The following is a 19375-nucleotide window of genomic DNA, read 5'->3' as shown; positions in this document are numbered from 1 at the left end:
AGCCCAGCTGCAGATTGCAGCTTTTCCGTCAGCAGCTGACCGGCTTTTCCAAACCCGTTGGTGATGGTAGATTTTTTCACGCTGCCTTTAACGATTGCTTTTAACTTGAAAGCTGCATCATAATGTAGTGGCGATCACGTGCACGTTGGGTCTAATGGCACCAAAGGATTCTGGGATGCGGCCGGGCATGCGTGTTTCTTTTTGTTGAACCATGACTGAAGTGTCTAAGACCTGAACTCAAGTCCATGCTGTTTGGCTGCTTAGAGGTGTGGTGAAAAATAAATGACATGTTGCTTGGAGTTAGATAGAGAATTAGAAACCATGCACTGAGTCCAAAAGTACGTACATGGCGGCCGCCAATTAAATCCATAAACTAGCCGCGTCACTGAATAAGCCGCAGGGCTGTAAGCGCAGGAAAAAAGTAGCAGCTTATAGTCCGGAAATTACAGTAGTTATTTTCAAACAAAAAATAAAATAGTTAAATAAATGTGATAAACACAAGTGATAAAATGCTCAAAAAAGGAGTGAGTAGAGAAACAATCTTAATCTCTACCGCCAATCTTACTTTGTTTTTATGCATACACTTATATAAATATTAAACATATTATAATCGTTCAATCGACACAAAATACATTTTAAAAAATTGTTTTTAAACATGAGGCCACCAAAACAAAATCACATAGTCAAGATTGCCCGAACATTGTCCCATCAGACTTTTCCTTTTTCCAATTTATTTGTACAACATTTGTACTCATTTTAATACTCTACTCCATGTTATTCCACAACCCCACCCTACAGATGCACATACTTTTTGTGTTGTGCTTATGGTTGTTTGATTTCATTTTTCTTTCTTAGAAAATAGTCTAAGTGATGAAATGTTAACTCCCTGCTCGTCAGAAGTCAGAGCTCTGTCTCCCCCTCTGGTCACCAGTAGGAACAGTCTCCTGAGTTCTAAGTGCACTTCATCTCCCAGCAATCCCAGCGCACAGTTTCTGGATGCCACACACCTGACTCCTTTGCAATCACTCAAAGTACAATTAATTACTGTACTGAGCCTCACTCAGTGCAAAGTATTGTTTGTGCCACTCTGCTTGCATTACTGAGCGTTATATTAAGACCTGATCTTTTGATTTCCTCATCCTGTTTTGTCTCTGATTCCGTTTGCCTGTTGCCTGCCCCGAATCTCGCCTGGATCCTGACTACCCCAGTCCCTTCACTGATGATCTCATGCCTGTTATTGACTCCGGCCTGACTGATCCTGATTTAGCTTTGTGGACTTTTAACTAAGCTAATAAACTTGCTGCATTTGGAACCAGCCGTCTGCCCATTCTAGTGACTCTACTGCCACATCATTACTTAATTGTGCAGTTTATTATTTAAATACTCAAACCTGTAGCTCCAAACAACATAGTATATCTAAAAATTACTTCTCAACTCTATAAAGGAAAAATAAATAAATAAATAAATAAAATCACTTACCTTCCAGCCACTGCCCGCTTCTCTGTAGTACGGGAAGTTGTCACAGATCCACTGATAGATCTCACTAAGCGTCATTCGTTTGCGAGGCGAGCCATTGATGGCGAAGGTGATGAGGCTGGCGTAACTGTAGGGCGGTTTGCCATCTCTGTGCTGTGCGGCTTCCTCTTGGTCCAGTGTTGTTCCTGGGTCTAAGTGTACCATTTTTTTGCTAGGCCCGTGCCCGTGGTGGTGTGCGTGATGGTGGTGGTGGTGCCCCTGGTGATGCCCATGGTGGTTTCTCAAATCCACCTTCTGGATGGCTGCCCTCATGCTTAGCTGAGGAAGCCAGTCCATCGAAGTGAGGCTGCTCTCCAGCTCAGAAGTCATAGTGCTCGTCGGTTAAGGGCTCTAAAGGGATGATAGGCTGCTCAGCAACGTTGCACTCTGAAGCTCACAGGACGGGCTGTGTGCTTTTTGTACAGCAGACTGGGCTCAAGCCTAGGAAGAGTAGAAGGCGTGATTACTATGCTATCGGCTGAAAGACAAAAGCAGACATCATTTTCCAGATACAGTCTATGTTTTCTTTAAAAGTTAATTCTTTTAAATTACTTTTTTTTTAATCTATACTAAAAAGTGACATGGATTTTTCCATTAGTAGCACACAAAGTAGCAAGATAGTGCAAGTTCAAGGTATGAGTGTGCCTTACTCTTCCCATTTCTTTCCATCTTTCTTTGAGCCAAAGCATCTGGGGAAGCAAAAGTTGGGGTCGTCCCCTTGTGCATCTTCACAGGCTCTTCATTGAGCCGCTGCCACGTCTGCTGCTGCAACACACAAAACAAAACATCTCTTTTATCACACGGTTTATCCGGCTTTTTCCAAGCAGATTAGAACTGGTCTGTTTTTTGTTTTTCCTGTATGTGTACCCAGGTTTTCTCAATGTCTCATTCTCTTCAATGTGGAAATAGCATTTGGATCTGCAGAGTGACTGAAAGCTGGAGAATTGTTTTCACAAGTGTCTGCCAAATGGGGGGGGGCAGCTCGAGAGGAATTCCAACCCTCGAGAGGAGCTGCATTGTCCCGTGTCTCTCCCTGTCTGAGATCCGGCGCTGACCACTCCACACTCACTTCGGCTTTCTGAGAAGACATCTCTCACTTCCTCGACAGCCCCCCCTCCTCGTCTCAGACGCTCTGGTCCTCATCCAGACAAACGAAGGGAAAAAAATTTAAAACTCTTTAAAGAATCATTCCAATGAAAATTGTGCTTTTGATGTTTTCAACATGTTTTTGTGGCATTTTTCTCATTATGGAGGATATATATTAGAAGAATTAGACCCAAAAATCAATTTTTGAGTACCTCCTTTTTTCAAATCATTGTAAATCAGGAGCAGACGAGAAAATTCCATTGGAAAAAGCTTGAAGGTGTGATGTAGAAGCTACGATGGCAAGCCACAAGCTCCCCACCCTGCGCCATTCTAATGCATCCACTTGTAGACAGACACACAGACCACAAACGTCTGTATTTTCCTCTTCTAACTGGTCTCCGGCTCTAAACTGTATCACTGGACAATATTGGTAATTCTAGGTTTGTTTGTAAGGGGCTCTAAGCTAGCAAAACAGCATGTAAACATATGGATAATGAGAAGGGGGTGCTCTTACTACCACAACTCAGAGGTTAATTTCTTTTTTTTTCTGAGGCGAATTTGTGAAGAACTGCTGGTGCTCTGCAGAAACTATGTTCTAGAAAACAACACAGGTTTTCTTATTTTAGCTCAAAATTGCATCATCGATATTAAAAGACCACTGGGAATGTTTTGAAAATAGCTCAAAATATGATTAGAGTTTAATCACAAGATCTATTTTTAGAGCTGAGCTTACAAAGTCCAATTCAGTAGAATCCCAATGAAATATTATTTGGTAAAAGTTTAAGGCCTATTTTTGGACACTGAAGAGAAATTACTCACCAGCTGTTATGTACTTTAGTCAGTATCAGAACATTTGAAGCTTCGTCACTTCTGAACTTAGAATGTCAAGCGACTCTTACTCATCAAAAAAAACATTGCTTTCAAACCGCGCTTGGCCCAAACAAAACTACATCTCTATGTTTGAAGAAAGACGGACATATTATTATGGCAAGTAGAAAAAAAGAAAGGAAAATATGAATGGTAAGGTTAAAAAGTAAAAAACGAACCAAGTGTTGTGTCCTTCAACAGCTCATCCTATTTATACTCAGTCTTCATTCATGCCATCAAGGTAAGAGAACTTCAACGAGTTGATAAACTGAAATTCCTTCACCCGTACCCACGAGGGAGCCCCAAAGCAAACATGAATAGATGCAAGCGTCATAGCAAACCTTTCCTTCAATTACAAGGAAAACCAAAAATATTGAAGCCAAACAACTGAGTCAATGTGAGGAGGAGAAATAGAAAGGCTCAATGAGGCTTCCAGTACAAGACCCCCCCAAATATATATCCTCCTTGAGGCCACTGTGGGAGAAACCGCCAAAATCCTTTTCCCACTCCTAGGAAGCCATCTAAATTGGAGCACCGTTTTTTTAATGTGGTGGGTAGGTGGTAATGGGTGTGGCAACACGCAGGACAACATTAAAACGGATACACCAAAAAACAAGCTCTCTTTTTGCCCTCATTAAGAGGAGGCTCAGACTGAAAGTCAGACTGCCACAAGCCCCAACCTGCTGCACTGCTGTGGCTGTTGTTGTAAGGTTTGGGGAGCGTGGGCTGGCTGCACCGGCGCGCAATGAAGCTTTGCGCTGCAAGCCTGGTGAAGTGTTGGGATGATGAGTAATAACAGAGAAAAGAATAAAGAAGGAAAGAAGAGGGAGAGGACATGACTTGGCTGCTGGGGAAAGGGATCCCGCTGTGCGGATTTATGCAGATAAATTACCCAGTTGACTCAGTCAAGTCGTCCTGCTGCAGTGCTAAACTATATCAAACCCTCAGTTTCAGCTATCCACCTGTATTTTTGTTTTGTTTTGTTTTTTTAGACTACCTCTAAAAACATGCAAACCCAAATTTCATGTCAAAAGAAAAGCTGCTATAGGCTGCAGCTTACTGAATGATGTGCACATTTTACTCACAAAGTGAATTAACTGAACCAGAGATGAGAGATAATCATAAACATATATTTGCTAAAAGAAACTTGTACAGAGATGTGTGTTAGCATGTGTTTAAGCACTGGCATAGCCATTAGGAGACCATATTTTGCTGCAATGTTTTCAACAGGCTGAGTACTAATCTGCAGTGGAGAGCTGCTTGAAGAGTTTTAGGCGTCTGAGGTTTAGATCCTGCAATGCTCGCAGAAAACATTAGTTACGAGATTCAATTAAATGAAAGAAAAGACTTTAGCCGGTTTGAGAAGCTGATTGAGCAAATACAATTAGATGCTGCAAGCTGACGAGGGGGACAATCTGTCAAATATCATGTGACTGACACTATTTATTATTAGAGTTTAGCCAAACGAAAGGAGTCAATATTTTAGACTACATTTTTTAGATGTCTTAAAGACCCACTCTGCTGAAAATAGTGTTTTTAACATGTTCTTGAGGCATTGTCTGATTATGGAGGACATGGAGAAAATTAAGCTCAAAATTGCATTTCTGAGTATTTCTTTACTCAAATTGTTGTGAATCAGGAGTAGATCTGGTTGCTGGGAATGGGAGGTGCAGTTATTCCACAGCAACAGTCCCACCCACAAATGACAGGTGAATTTCAAATGAACTCCTGCTGATCAGCAGACACTACGTCATACAAAACAAAATACTTTTTTTTTTATTTCAGCTAAAAAAAAGTGCATAATCATAATTAAAAAAAAGACCACCGGATCACACTTCTGCAGTTGATCAAAAGATGATCAAAGTTGGACTTTATTATCCATGAGAACATTTTACGTTTGCTCTCTAAATAATCTAAAGATGGATTTTGGAAAAGAAAATGTCTGAACGTCCAGAAGAATCATAAATCTGAACCGTTGAGACCCTTTTCTACCAATCAAAATATTATTTTGAGAGGCACATCCATCTTTCTGTAGCACAAAAAACTGAGAAGGTCATTGACAAATGCCCCCAGTTAGAGTCCAATTTACATTTAATCAGCCATGGGACCATAACTCGTGCATGCGTGTGTGTTTTATCTGTCATCCACACTGACATGCATGTAGATAACTTCTTATAGGATGAGCTGTTTTGAAAGGGATCAAACTGTGCCGATGTCCTTGTCCCAGCACAGTTGGGGATCCATTTGTTGGTCTGACTAAATCCATTTAGAAATCCAGTGAGTGCCAACATCCCCTTCAGAGTATTACTCATTGGCTTTTTTAAGCTAACCTGTTAACAAATCTAAAAAACAAATAGCCGAGTTTGTTGGTAGACCTTTCCATGTTGATTGATGAAATTGACGGGATAAGAGATCAGCTTGCCTCATAGGTGTAAAAATGTGTACCTTCCTAATGTGTGTATTTTTTTGTTGATGCTAATCTTGTATTCTTCTGTATCCTGTTTACATCTATTACATGGGGGGGTGGGGGGTCAAAGTCTAAAAGGTTCTATAGGTAAAAATGTCTTTTGTCACGCTGAATAAATAAATGCAGGAATAATTACAAACTACGCACAATAAATTGCAGATTTATCGTTATCACGATATTAAGCTGTGCAATATACGCACACCGCAAAAGTCGGCAAAAATTGTGATAAATGGTTACCTTAAATGTGTTAAAAACAATCTTATGGCAGCTTGAAGTATCCAATAAATCAAATACATCCCTTTATGCATTTGACCTATCAGGTGGACCCCTTTACATTGTTGACCAATCCTTTGATGTTAGATGAGTTGTGGGCGGGATCATTGGTGCAGAGAGCCGAGAGCTCTCTGTCTACATGGCCTCCTGCTAGCTTGGAGAACCGCACACCTCCAGCCTAACATTACAGATGCAGCAAAAATGGCGAGCAATATCAGAGCTATCCAGACGTACAGTTTTGAGCCAGATGCCGACTCAGATGAGGAAAACAAAGACGTACATGGATCTGTTTGTCTGGAAGTTGATGCATCAGAATGGAGCTGAGCAGGGAACTTGTGGCCCACCCAGCATATTTTCTATGCAGCAAATATGCTCTTTATCAAACAATTTGAATAAAGAAATACACAAATGTAATTTTTTGTCGTATTCTTCTTCATACATGTCCTACATCATCAGAAAAATGCCACAACAACGGGTTATAAACACCAAAATCACAATTTTTATTGGAGGGCATCTTTAAAAAAAATGAAAGAATTGCTGCCGTTTATGTCTTGCGACAGACTCACGACCTGTCCAGGTGTACCGCGCATTCACCCAATAGTAGCCAGGACAGGCTCCAGCAACCCCGTGACCCCGAAAGGGATATATTGGGTTAAGAAAACGGATGGATGGATGGATGGATGGATTTATGCATAGCTAACATTAAACCCAAATTTTTCTAAGAATAAACAGTTGGAAAAACTACAGGAAATGCTTGATTTAATATAAAATGTTTGCTTTGAAAGATTAATCTTTAAAGTTTGAACTGATCTTTAATCTGATCCAATTCGTATTGGAAGACAGCGATCCCTCCTCTGTACATGTGTTTAGTCTGTGTATCCTGCAGGGTAAACAGTGTTTGGGGTGAAGGTAAGAATAACCTCAAAGCTTTCTTAAAAAGTCTTCTGCAGATGAAATGACACTTATGAGGAGAATAAACTGATGCAATGACTGAGCAATCATAAAAGTAATGAGTTTCTGTAAATGCTTAGTAAAAACCCACAGGAACTTTCCGTTCCTGATGGATCCTGATCATTTCCGCTGCGTGAATTCATCAAAAATGTTTGCACCTTGGTTCACTTAGGTAGGACATAGAAATTTTAAGTAGAGACAATCCGTCTGATTAAATAGCTAAATGATTTTTCAAAGAAATGTTCTCATGAACAGCTCTTTTTATCATGAAACAAAACATTTTTTAAAACCATTTCAAATTTTTTAACTTAATTTAAGGAGAACTGCGAGTTTTCTCTTGTGTGCTGCCAGATGTGAGATATCAGTTGGTACTTAAGATTGGACGTCTGTGAGGCTGAAATGCTTCACCTCTTCCACGACATTTAAATACACCAATCTGTGCACTGTGGTGGGTGCTTTCACGACCGGGGAATATTGTCCCTTAAAGAGATGAGGATGTGTGTGCGACTGAATACATTCACCCATTAGACTTTGTAGCTGTGATGCACTCAGTTGTATGCATCACTAACAGCTAACAGTCCCCCGCTGCTAGCAGGCTTTTAGACGGAGAGAGGCTTTACAGTTCTGCATTTTAATAAAGAACTTTGAATGGAACGATGGGGGATGGGTGAGCGGAGTGGGGGGGTTGAGAGCCAAAGGAGAAAAAAAGAGGCATCAAAATATTTTCAGAGGGAAATGAAGTCGTGACAAAATACCCACCCGGAGTGAGCAGAGCAGAGAGAGGGGGCTTCTGGGAAGTACTGTTTCGCCAAGTGTTGGGCTAATGGGTCAACAGAAACTCTGTGGGCACACTCAGCGCTGACATGTGGAGAAGTGTGGGCCATTCAAAGGCAGGAGGAAAAGGTTCAGAAAGCAGTATTGAACATCCTAATTGCTTCTTGCTTGATCAAAACATAACCCTGAAAAGGTTCAATTATAAGATACCGTGGCAAATCAGGCGCCCTCATAGTCGCTGTTTGCAAATCCTTAAATGGAGTCCGGCTTAGCAATTATCGCCTGATACTTTTTCTTTTCTCCCTGGAGGACCTGGGCAGGCATCAATGACCTGCGCTATAATCAAAGTGAAATACACAAGTAACCCTCCTGACTAAAAAGAGTGGTAAGGCAAACATTGTTTTTTAAAAATGAGAATATGAGTGACATGAGACTTTACAATGTCAGAGTACTTTTATCAGCTTGCTTCTAGCCAGCATACGGTGGCCCTGGGGGGTATTCCAAAAAGCAGGTTATGCGAGTTACCACGGTAAGTTTTAGGCTAAGATAGCATATAACCTCCGCTTCCGGTTCCAAAAACAGAGGTATGTTTCAGGGTATGCTTGGTGCCCATGGCAACTCCTGCTCTGAACATAACCTGGTCTGGTGCAGGTTTAGTTGAAGGTTAGTTTGTTTTCATAGAGGTGAAGCAGCAGGCTGTGTCCATTTGAAGATGATTTAGTGGATGAAGAAGCTCAGATAATACTTTTTCCACCGTGTATGGATGTTGTAGAGATAAACTATTTTACATTAATCTAACTTAATTATTTGCTTCAGTTAAGATAAATATTAAAAATAACACATCGTAATCAGACAGTTATTTTACTTTCATTCAAACTAATTCAATTAAGTAGGTGTAACTTTGGTGCTGCTGTTAGATCAGCAGCGAAAGGAATTGTGGGATACGATTCCCTTTGCCAGTCTGGACGGATTTGGGTAGAAGTGTAGGTTTTTGTCCAAATATGTTTAGTTGTAGCTGTTTTACTGTGTTTTTCAGAGTTATTTTACCCTGTTATGTTTAATTCTTTCTGCACCATGAGTGAGAGGGAGGGAGAGGATGATGAGTTTATTTAGCACCACTAGTGCAACAGTGTGGTATAAGAACTGAAGTTACACTCAGTCATGATAATTAAATGTATGATATATATTATAAATCTACACTGTATCATTTATTTTAATTTTATAAAAATGAGAAAATCTGCAGCCTCCAACATAGACAAGTGAGAGTTCAAGAAGTACAATAAATAAATTAATATGGAAAAACAATTACCGCAATTGGAGTAATATTCCATTTAGTTAGATAAATATGTACATTTGAATTGTATAATCAATTATTGAGTTGGATAGACATTAGAAATTAGGTTTAATAAATTTAACTCAATTACTTGTTACCAATTGAATCAATTCATTTAAGTTTTATAAGTTGTATATATATTCATCACAATGTAATTGGAAATAAGAACAGAAACTCGTGCATTTACTCTGTCCGTTATTTTTCTCCAAGCAGAAACTCTTTTCTGATGCAGCCATTTTCCTTTCTTGATGGGCACATAATCTTCATACGCCATCATTAAAATCACAGACTCCGTCTCACTGAAGTATAGCGCTCTTTTTTGTTCTCCACGCGTTGCCATGGTGACTCTGGATATCGGCGATCCATTGAGAATGCCTTTATGTACTTGATGTGCAGGCGCATTAACCCAAGGTTACCAAGTCAAGCGTAATTACGCTAACTCATATCCGGTCTTTTGGAACCGACATGCCCAGAGTAAGCAAGTTCAGGCGGATTTCAGCCAGAGTTCAGGCTTAAAGTCAGGGTAGCTTAATCTTGCTTTCTGGAATACACCCCTGAAGTGCAAATCACACCAACAAATCACTTGACACAAAGACATTTCACAAGTAAAAAAGATAAACAAATAATTAAAAAAATATTACATTTTAGAAAACAAATTTTTTTTTAAAAGTGAAACGAAATTAGAACAAAACATTTCAGAATATAAAAGTAATTTTCAGAAATAAAACTTAAGTGTTAAAAAATTAAACACAGACACCGAAAAAGGTACGCTGACTGGATGATGAGGTTTGAGTTTCTTCTAATTCGTCTTCAATGTCCCAATACTAATAAAGGTTTTATGATTAGTAGAAAACATATCCTGTATCGCTTTAAGTTAAACAACTTTCGGCTGAAACGATGGACAAGCGTTATCAACCGATCAGCGATGTCCCATCATTCCTTTTCCGGTGTAGGTACCATAACCATTCGGCCTGCAATAACCGTTCGGGGTCCTTCGAGTAGTGCTGACGTCACATTATGTGATTGGCTGCAGGTTGGTCCGATGACGTGTCAGATAGCGATTGGTCTTGACAGATTACTCCACTAACATAGAAGAAGATATTGTGCGGTCCATTGTAAACAAACAGTGCTCCGACATGGAGCGAGATTATTTTCTAAACATGCTTTCATTGTGATTATTATTATTAAGTGCATTGCAGCCAAACGGACCACCTGCGTGGCCACTGACCTGGACACGGTTCACTATGGAAGCGATTGTGTAGCATAATTAAAAATAAAAGTCAAAACCAGAAATGCTTTTTTATTTTCAAAATGAAGCTGCATCAAATGACTCAAAATTAAAATGAAAAATCAATACTTCAAAATGCTTTTTCCTTTTCTACTTTAAAACCGCTTATTCTGTGTCATAATTAAAATGAAAATGCAAAAAGGGGATTGCATTTGCGTTTTCACATCCACCCTGCGAATAGTGTCGCATAAGTCAATTCCACTTAGCATTTCCAGAGGTTAGGCGGGGCGATGACGTCAGTGTTATCTCCGTGTGTCTGGCTGCTAAAAGACACAGACACTAGGAGCAGTGCGGCCAGGCTTGTGTTAGCGGCAGAGAGGGCTTTGTGTTGGTTGTGGTCTCCTGGTGATTGTACGCAGTTTCTCAGGACTACGTAGCAGCATTTCTGCCTACTGCGCCATCTTTTGGACGCACCACGGTCCGTCGAAACTTTCCCCCGGACGACTAGCTTTATCTTAGGACCAGCAGCCAGTAGCCAAAGGCGGAAGTGCTGCTACGCAGACCTGAGAAACTAAACCATATGAATTTGTGTTTCCAGTGGTGTCCAGACAAAATAAAGGCTGATGTAATTCCCACATATTTACATCCAAGATAGTAATACAGTAATAAAAGGACAGATCCGTGGCTGTGTTGCTCCAAAAGATGCGTGTTGGTGCAACCAGCAAACGTTTAGAATTGCGAAACCTGCTGGAGCTGTTGATGGGGCTCCAGCTGTCATCGAATAGCAAAATCAGCGCCACGCTGCAGGAGACCATCTTCTGTGCTGTTATTGCTATTATGATTATTATTAATGGTTTGCTCATTCATAATGTTTTAAATCTGTACGGTCAGTGCTTTTTTTTTGGCATCAAAGACCCAAAAGAAGCGTTAGCATTAGGCTAATGCGTGCTAAAAACATTAACCATGGAGGAACAGAACTGCAGGAGGCCAATCCAGCAAGGAGCAACTTGGATGTAAATATTTGGGAATAACATCAGCCTTTATTTTGTTCTGGACACCACTGGAAACACAAATTCATGACGGTTGAGAGTTTCTCAACCATCTTTTTCTTTGAGCACCATTTTCTCCTCCTGCGCTTCCAACCTTCCTCAGACAAGCTTCCACTGGGCTAGTGGGCCGGATTTAGCTCAAAGACCAAGTCCGAGGGAGAAGCTTCGATGCGTGCGGCAGCGGGTCTTCCGAAGGAGGCTGTGGTCCCAAACTCCGGAACGCATAAGGCGGAAATGCTGCTACGTAGTCCTGAGAAGCTGTGTACAATCATCAGGGGAGCACTAGCGTCACAAAGCTATCTCCCCTGCCGCTAGCACAAAGCTGATCCTAGCATGTCTGTGCATTTTAGCAGCCGCACACACGGAGCTAGCACTGATGTCATCGCCCCGCATCCCCTCTGGAAATGCTAAGTCGAATTGAGATATGCGACACTATTCGCAGGGTGGATGTGAAAACGTAAATGCAATCCCCTCTTTGCATTTTCATTTTAATTATGACACAGTATCAGCGGTATTAAGTAGAGAAGAAAAAAGCGTTTTGAAGTATTGATTTTTCATTTTAATTTTGAGGCATTTGATGCAGCTACATTCTGAAAATGAAAAAGCATTTCTGTTAATCCATTTTAATTGTCAAATTAGACATTTCTAAATGAATTTTGCTACACATTTACCAGAGAACTTTTTGAAAACGGAATGTCAAATACCATTTTCTTCTTCATTTTCTTTATCATTTTAATTAAGTGACAGAATAAGCGGTGTTGAAAAAACAAAATGAAAAAGCATTTTGGCAGATTGCTTTTTCATTTTAATTTTGAGTAAAAAAATGCAGCTTCATTTTGAAAATGAAAAAGCATTTCTGGTTTTGACTTTTATTTTTGATTATGCTACAGAAATGCTTCCATAGTTCACTTGTGTGGAGCAGCAGGTTCATTCTAACAGCCACAGATCTTTTTACAAAGTGGGTTGTGACTAAATCTCTATAAACACAAAGAATAATGTCAGACATAACTTATGAGGGAAAAGAACTTTAGGTTACAAAAGGAAACGTGAAATAAAAATATGTAGAACCCGAGCAGATCTCCACAATAAGTAGTTTGTCCAAGTGGGGCTACCATAGTGTGACGTTATCCTCAGTCGAAAGGACCCTGAACGGTTATTGCAGGCGGAATGGTCATGGTACCTACAACGGTTCCCGTAAAAAATAAAGAAAAAAAACATTTGTGAAAACAAAAGTAATTTCCAGAAATGTTAAAAAATAAAACACAATGACAAAGCGGTAAAGGACGGAATATTTTCAATCCAAGGTTATTTGGCATGAAGCCATTCCAGACATGCTACATACTTATCACAAAACTTTTATTAGTTTGCAGGCATTTCAAACATCTTAAAAAACTAAAAATGTCATCCTCCAATCAGCGATGTCCCATCGTATCTTTTCTGCTTTCTTATTGTGCTTTGTTTTCAACATTTCTTTTGTATTTCTGGAAATTACTTTTGTTTTCCTAAACATTTTATTTGAATTTCATTCCTTTTTTTTTAATATTGGTTTCTGGAATTTAGTTTTGATTTCTAAAATGTAATGTTTTTTATTATTCAATTTGCTTTTTTAATCGTCATTGCGATCTTTAAAATGGTCTTGTCATCTAGATTGACACCATTTTTTTGGAGCGTTGAAATAAAATTTGGTTCAAAATTATGAAAAAAACAAGAGTGGATCCCCTTAATCCCTTCAGGCATGGAATTAAATATTTAACTCAGCAAGCTCTCACAGAAAAACAACACCTGAAAACATCTGCGGAGGTAAAAAGAGTTAGCGACCCTCAAGATATACTACAACCAAGCGAAAAAAGCTTTCTGAATTTAGGATCCTGACAACGGCGGAGTTAAAAAGGCACATTTTGTCATAAATAAAACATACGCGGGCAACACACACAACCCCCCCACCACCACCACCAACAAAAAGTCCCAAGAGACAGATGGGATGCTGTTTGTGAACTCATGCTTTGCACAGCAAAGGAGGCTATAGCACTGCGTCACTGCGACTCCAACTACATTCCCACATCCAGCCCCACATCCAGCAAGGACTAGTCCTGTTTAAAAATTCATTAATTTACAGCAAAAATAGATTAAAGGGCCCAACTGCAGCAACCTAAAAATTTGGCTGGTGAATTGCATTAATAATGGAAGTGAGCATCCCAAACCTCAAGGCCCAGGCTCAGAGGCATGGCTTTGGTTTTGTTACGCTTTATAATGGAGCATCATTTACATTTTTTAGAAGTATCGCAGCTTTTTGATGCTTGTTTATAATTGCATTGTTTTACATGCAAATTGGCTAACAATTGATAGTCATTAAAGCCTAACTGGTAAGAGTGCAACTCTCCCTGCTTGTGTAAGACACGGGCTTCAACATGAGGAAGCTTTCTGCTCAACTCCTGCGTCGCTGGCGGCGCGGGGACCCAGTTCAATCCAAACAACGGCACATAAAAGGTGATCATCCCTTTCTTGTCTCTCACATCTTCCTTTTTTTTTTTTTAAATCACAGGGATGCTTTACTAACTGAATCAAAGAGGATTTCCACTAGATAAAAGGATTTGCAGCATTAGAATTTAAATTGCGTGATACTTTACCAGGGGACACGACAGAGGTCGCATTGAAAGAGATGGCACAAAAAAAAAAAAAAACAGTAGATCCTGATGTTGAAATACTATCTGGTTTCATCCGACTATCCAATTCTTGGGAGTGTTAAACTATCAGGTCATTTTAATAAATCACTTCTAAAGGAGCTGATAACTGATGTGGCTTGAGGTAATTAAAGTGACCCCATGACCTGCAGTGGCCTGGCAATTAGAGGCAAATTAGAAGGCTTCCAGCTGAAAGGACATCTCATCCACACCTCCTTCAGCATCCACCGCCGTGCTATCTGCCTGCAAGACATTTCACCAGAAATCCCTCTGGAGGAAGAGTCTGTGATGAAGAGGAGCAGACAGCTTCCAGGCATCAATCTGAACAACAGAAGAGTGCTAAAAAAAATATATCGCAATGTTATGTTGAATGAAGTGATCTTTTTTTCAAGGTTAGCCGCTGATTCGGAGAAGTCAATGCAGCAGCTCTAATCATCTTCTGCTCAGCACGTCAAACAAAGATGACTTAAAGAGACTTTTTTCAAAGGGCGGCTAATGCGGATGATGCGGGTTCGTCAACATGAGCCGTGCAGCAGTCCGCAGACGTGTGCTTCACTTCCACACAAGAAGCACACAAAAGTATTAATATTCAATATTGCGCATTACTTGCTTAACAATACAAGTTGCCCTTGAGTTTCTTCCATCCAACTTATCCCGACAGACTCATTTGTAAATACGCTCAAAGGGAATGATCAAGAGAACATACCTTTTTTCTATAAATTAAAAAAGAAAAAATTAAAAGGCCACGAATACATCAGACAAACTGAGATGTCTGTAATTTATCCACAAATAACCCTTCATTCAACTTTCAAAAAGTCATTACCCACACTTGCTTCTTCAGCTAGCATTTGCTGACATTGACGATAATTGCAACGACCTTTCTGATGATAAAACACAAATCAGTAAAACATTATGATAGGTTCCTTCTCTTCACGTTTCACGAGATTCTCCATAACGTTTTAATGAGGCATTTAGGGGTCCATGAGTGATGTGCTGAAAAAGCCCTACAATGGCAATCAGCGAGTGAGTGTGGCAGCTGTTCGGCAATTAAAAAGCCAAATTACCCTCAATCAACACCATTTACAAGCACAAGTAAATCTCAGAGCCAATAATGATGAGAGAAATCTGTTCAGACAGCACTCATCTTGATGGGAATTAAGGGGGTGCATGGAAATCAGAACCAGGGGTGATCTGTCCATAAGACTTTTCCAGAGTTGAGACTGCAAGCAAGATCCCTGATGGAGATTTTCTTTTAAAACAATGTTTTATATCGATCATTTTAGAGACATTTTTGACCCATTTGATGGAACATTTGTAAGTATTTGATCATAATTGTCTGATAGTTGAGTTAAAAAAAAAATATTATTTTGATTAAAAACTGTTCTACGATTCCCCCATCATTGTGCTCTGACCTTGCGGTCACATCAAAAGTCCCGAAAACTGTGAACGTCGCACGTGCGGCGTTCACAGTTTTCGGGACTTTTGAAGTGACCGGGGGGTTCGGTCACCTGGACAACAGCTGAAACATGAAAACACGATGATTAAAGCTCCGCTGCAATGCTGATAAAAAACTTACAGAAGTTGAGACAGGCGAGCATTCCTCCAGTGTCTGCAAACACCAACTTGTCACGGCCTGCCGTCTAACCGCATCCTTCAGCTGACAGACACCTTCATGACTTACATGCGGGCATTATTTATTTTTTATTTGATTTTTTTATTCTTTAATTTCCTGCAGACTACTCACCGCCGTGCGTGGATGTGAACTGGCTCCCTTTTTTTATTTATTTTTTCTGTACTCCAGACGCCTATGGTTGTGCTCCTGAAAATCCCATCCGAAGACAAAAGCTCCCGCGCGGCGGCTTGTCTTTCCCTGCGTCCTCCGGGGGCACGCGGCTAAGCACGCGTGCAGCGACCGCCGCTGTGGTCACTTGGACTGTCCTCGCGACGCGACGCCCGCGACCCGCTTTCCTTCACGTGAGCTCAGTCTCTGAAGAAGACCCCGGCTCTCCGCTGATCTGCGCTCCGCTGATAAGCCACCGGAACTACTTCCAGCGCCAGCCGGAGCACGTTGAAGATGAATTCATGCACCACAATAGGAAAAATGAATTCACATCCATGGAACTAGTCCCCGTTTCGGCGGCAGCACTGAGATTTTCACAGGGACGTGAACGCCGCATGTCAGAAATATTGAAAATAAAACACACATTTAGATTTTTTTTTTAAATCTGTGTTTGGTTTATTTGTCATATATGAATAGAAAATGAATTAATGTCGTAGAAAAACACAAAGAAATCCGCTCCAATTCTCACATTAACCCTCCTTATATCAACACTAAAATACTTACAAAAAGGCTAAACAAAGATGGATTGTTGTATTGTTAGAAAATATATTCCATATAGTGCATACCTGGGATTTCACGACTGAAGGCTGACGTGAAGTCACAGCGCACCCACCTGGACATGACAACACCAGTCACTGCTATTTGTACACGTCTTTTATCCAAAAGTTTGTACTTTTTCAGCAAATTTGAATACATTTTCTTGTAGTGTCCTTAGTAAAAAGTACTAAAATTTAAGCATATTTTATTAAATATACTTGAAGTATACTATAGACCAAGAGTGTCTAAGCTTTTTGCAAACAGATTTGGTGCTGTGAAAATGTGAGGGCCAATCATTCAGCCTACATTCTTTGCAGCCTCATAACAAAGGAAATGCCACACAGCCCTTGCGAATATTCCACGGGGGAAAATTGATCATGGAAAATTCTGAATTTACTCTCAGAATTCCAAATTTAAACCCGGAATTCTGACTTTAATCTCAAAATTCTGACTTTAAACTCAGAATTTGGACTTTAATCTCAGAATTCTGACTTTAATCTCAGAACTACGGAGGCCTGTGAGCTACTTCCTTCAGTTAGCTTTAGCAGCAGTGGAGTCATACATGCCGACTGGAACTAACGAAAGTGTCCTCTTTAAGTTTAAAGTCAGGATTCTGAGATTAAAGTCAGAATTCGTACATCAATTACGTAATATGAACATATGTGGGGCGCACAACGATACATAAAAGGTGCACAAAGTACATGCGTGAAAAGTCTGTTAAACGTGCGTGAAACGCTGTGGAAAGCCACAAACTTTGTAAGATTTGCGTAATAATTGCATAGAAACTACATAAAATACACATAACCTGAATATTTCTCAATGGACCAAAACTTTTGAACAGCTTAAAACTGAATTCATGTAAAGTCCCATCAGCCGAAACCCTCGACGGACATTTGCGCACATCGACGAATGACAAACGCGACAAACTCCGATGAATTATGTATATTACGCATGAATCACAAAAAACCTAAGTAGAAAATGCACAAAATGTAAGTATTGGCTGTGTGACCTTTAAATGCAAATGAACTGTTTCATTTGTTTCTATTGCGATGGGATACTTCGCATTTTTTTTACATTAAGCAGAAATACATTTAAACACATTTTTAGCAAAATTACTGTGAATTGAATCTCTGATTTGAAGACCAAAGCTAAGATTAAAAAGACTCTCTGAAAAATTAAATAAATAAATTGTCAACATGGAATCTGGATTCAGGTAAGATTTTACAAATTATTCACGATTGAAGTCTCACTCTAATCATTTTTTGATTTATTTGAAACCATTCCTGGTGTCTTTTCAATTATGATTATGCCATTTTTAGCCAGAATCAAAAAACGTGTGTCATTTTCTAGAACATAGATTCTGCAGAGCGGCAGGAGATCATCAGAAATTTACCTCTGAGTTGTGGGCGGGACGTTGGCACATAGTAAGCTTGCCCTCATTTCCCAGGATCCCTTTGTTTACAATCTTTACCGCTAGCTTACAGTCCCTCTCAATCTCAACCCAACATTGTCGGTGCAACAAAAATGGCGAGCAATAATGGATCCAGCCGTACAGTTTTGAGCCAGATGCCAGCTCAGACGAGGAAAAAGAAAGACAGATATGGATCTATTAGTCTACAAGGATGCATCAGAATGGAGCAGAGCAGGGAGGTTGAAGCCAACCAACTGCAGTACCTCAGTCACAGCTACAGGCTTTCTCCAACAGTTTTTTTAGGATTAAGAAATTCTCAGACACACAATTTTGAGCCTATTTTTCTTCATACATGTTCTCCATCATGAGAAAAAAGCCACGAGAACAATGTTAAAACATAAAAAACAAGGTTTTCATTGGAGTGCTCTCTGTAAACTTCTAAATGTGAACCTTGCGAATTGGATGGTAACAAAGATAATTGTCTTATTCATACATTACTGTGGTTTTGATTACAGGAACAAATAAATGTTTTCCTCTCATTTGGCCCTTAAGGCTCTGAAGGTCGAGTAGCCAAAACTTGTTGCCACAGTTTGACAACGGCTTACAACATAATTTAGCCAATCGCTATCAAGAAATTGTGCACAAAGCTCTTAGAAAGCGCTGGGGGCCGCACGTTATTGATTCTATGACAGGTGCCTGCAGACTAATGAAAAGTTGAATGCAGGCCACACTTTGGACGTGCCTGCTATAGGCCATGTACTTGTAGTGTTGGAAGGAAACTAACTGAATACTTCTTGAGACTAAATTGGAACAATTTAAGTTTACAATATATACACATTGTATAAAAGTGCATTTCAAGTATACCTTCTCACTTTTAGCATGAACAAGTCTGCCCACAATTAAATAGCCTACTTTTTGCTGAGGGTTGGCATACGTCACTTAAGACATCTCAATGTTTCCTTAACTCCAGAATTGATTTTTTTTTCTTTGTACTGCATGTCCAGTATTCTGTTAAGGTACGTCACATTTTGTTTGTCTGTTTAATGGCAGGTAAGGCCCAAAGGATTCAGAATGTTGAAGGTTTTCTGCAGCAGATGTTTCTAACCCTTGTGTCTTTGGTCAACCTTTTTCACTTTTTTAAATTGTTGCATTCATGCACGAAGCAAAAAGTCTTAATGAAACTATTTGTTCCATTTCTCTGTTTAAAAATATGTCCAATTAAAAACCACAAGTTCAGAGTGTTACTAATCTTCAGAATGTAACTTTCCAGCGTGAATCCATCATGAACAATCCTCTTTATCATCATCATCAATATATGGGGAGCTCCTTCAGTCAGTCAGTGATTCCTTCAGTCCCATCGCTG

The 19375-nt window shown here is 39.9% G+C and overlaps 1 protein-coding gene and 1 long non-coding RNA gene across 9 annotated transcripts in view; one reads left to right on the top strand and one right to left on the bottom strand.

Moving 5' to 3' along the window:
* LOC101156973 (forkhead box protein J3) overlaps positions 1 to 16354 on the bottom strand; it is a 76206-nt gene extending 59852 nt beyond the window's left edge. The window contains exons 1-4 of one of the 8 annotated variants that reach the window (XM_078950794.1): positions 15969 to 16226; positions 15801 to 15892; positions 2166 to 2280; positions 1480 to 1956 (exon numbers count right to left, since the gene is read on the bottom strand). In XM_078950794.1, coding sequence (XP_078806920.1) covers positions 1480 to 1845 — 366 coding nt within the window. In that variant the 5' untranslated portion in view covers positions 1846 to 1956; positions 2166 to 2280; positions 15801 to 15892; positions 15969 to 16226. Of the gene's footprint in view, positions 1 to 1479; positions 1957 to 2165; positions 2281 to 15800; positions 15901 to 15968 lie in introns of all 8 variants that reach the window. The other 7 variants (XM_023956507.2, XM_078950795.1, XM_023956504.2 and 4 more) reach the window with 7 other exon arrangements.
* LOC110015342 (uncharacterized) lies at positions 15332 to 16448 on the top strand. The gene is made up of 2 exons (XR_002290527.3): positions 15332 to 15538; positions 15960 to 16448. It is a non-coding gene; the product is annotated as an uncharacterized LOC110015342 (long non-coding RNA).
* Positions 16449 to 19375: the final 2927 nt, after the last annotated feature.

The sequence above is a fragment of the Oryzias latipes genome, chromosome 7 (genome assembly GCF_053564925.1).
Source record: "Oryzias latipes strain Hd-rR chromosome 7, Olatipes_Hd-rR_3.1".
Classification (NCBI taxonomy): domain Eukaryota; kingdom Metazoa; phylum Chordata; class Actinopteri; order Beloniformes; family Adrianichthyidae; genus Oryzias; species Oryzias latipes.
The sequence above is the reverse complement of the archived record's forward strand: the minus strand, read 5'-3'. Positions and strand labels throughout refer to the sequence as shown.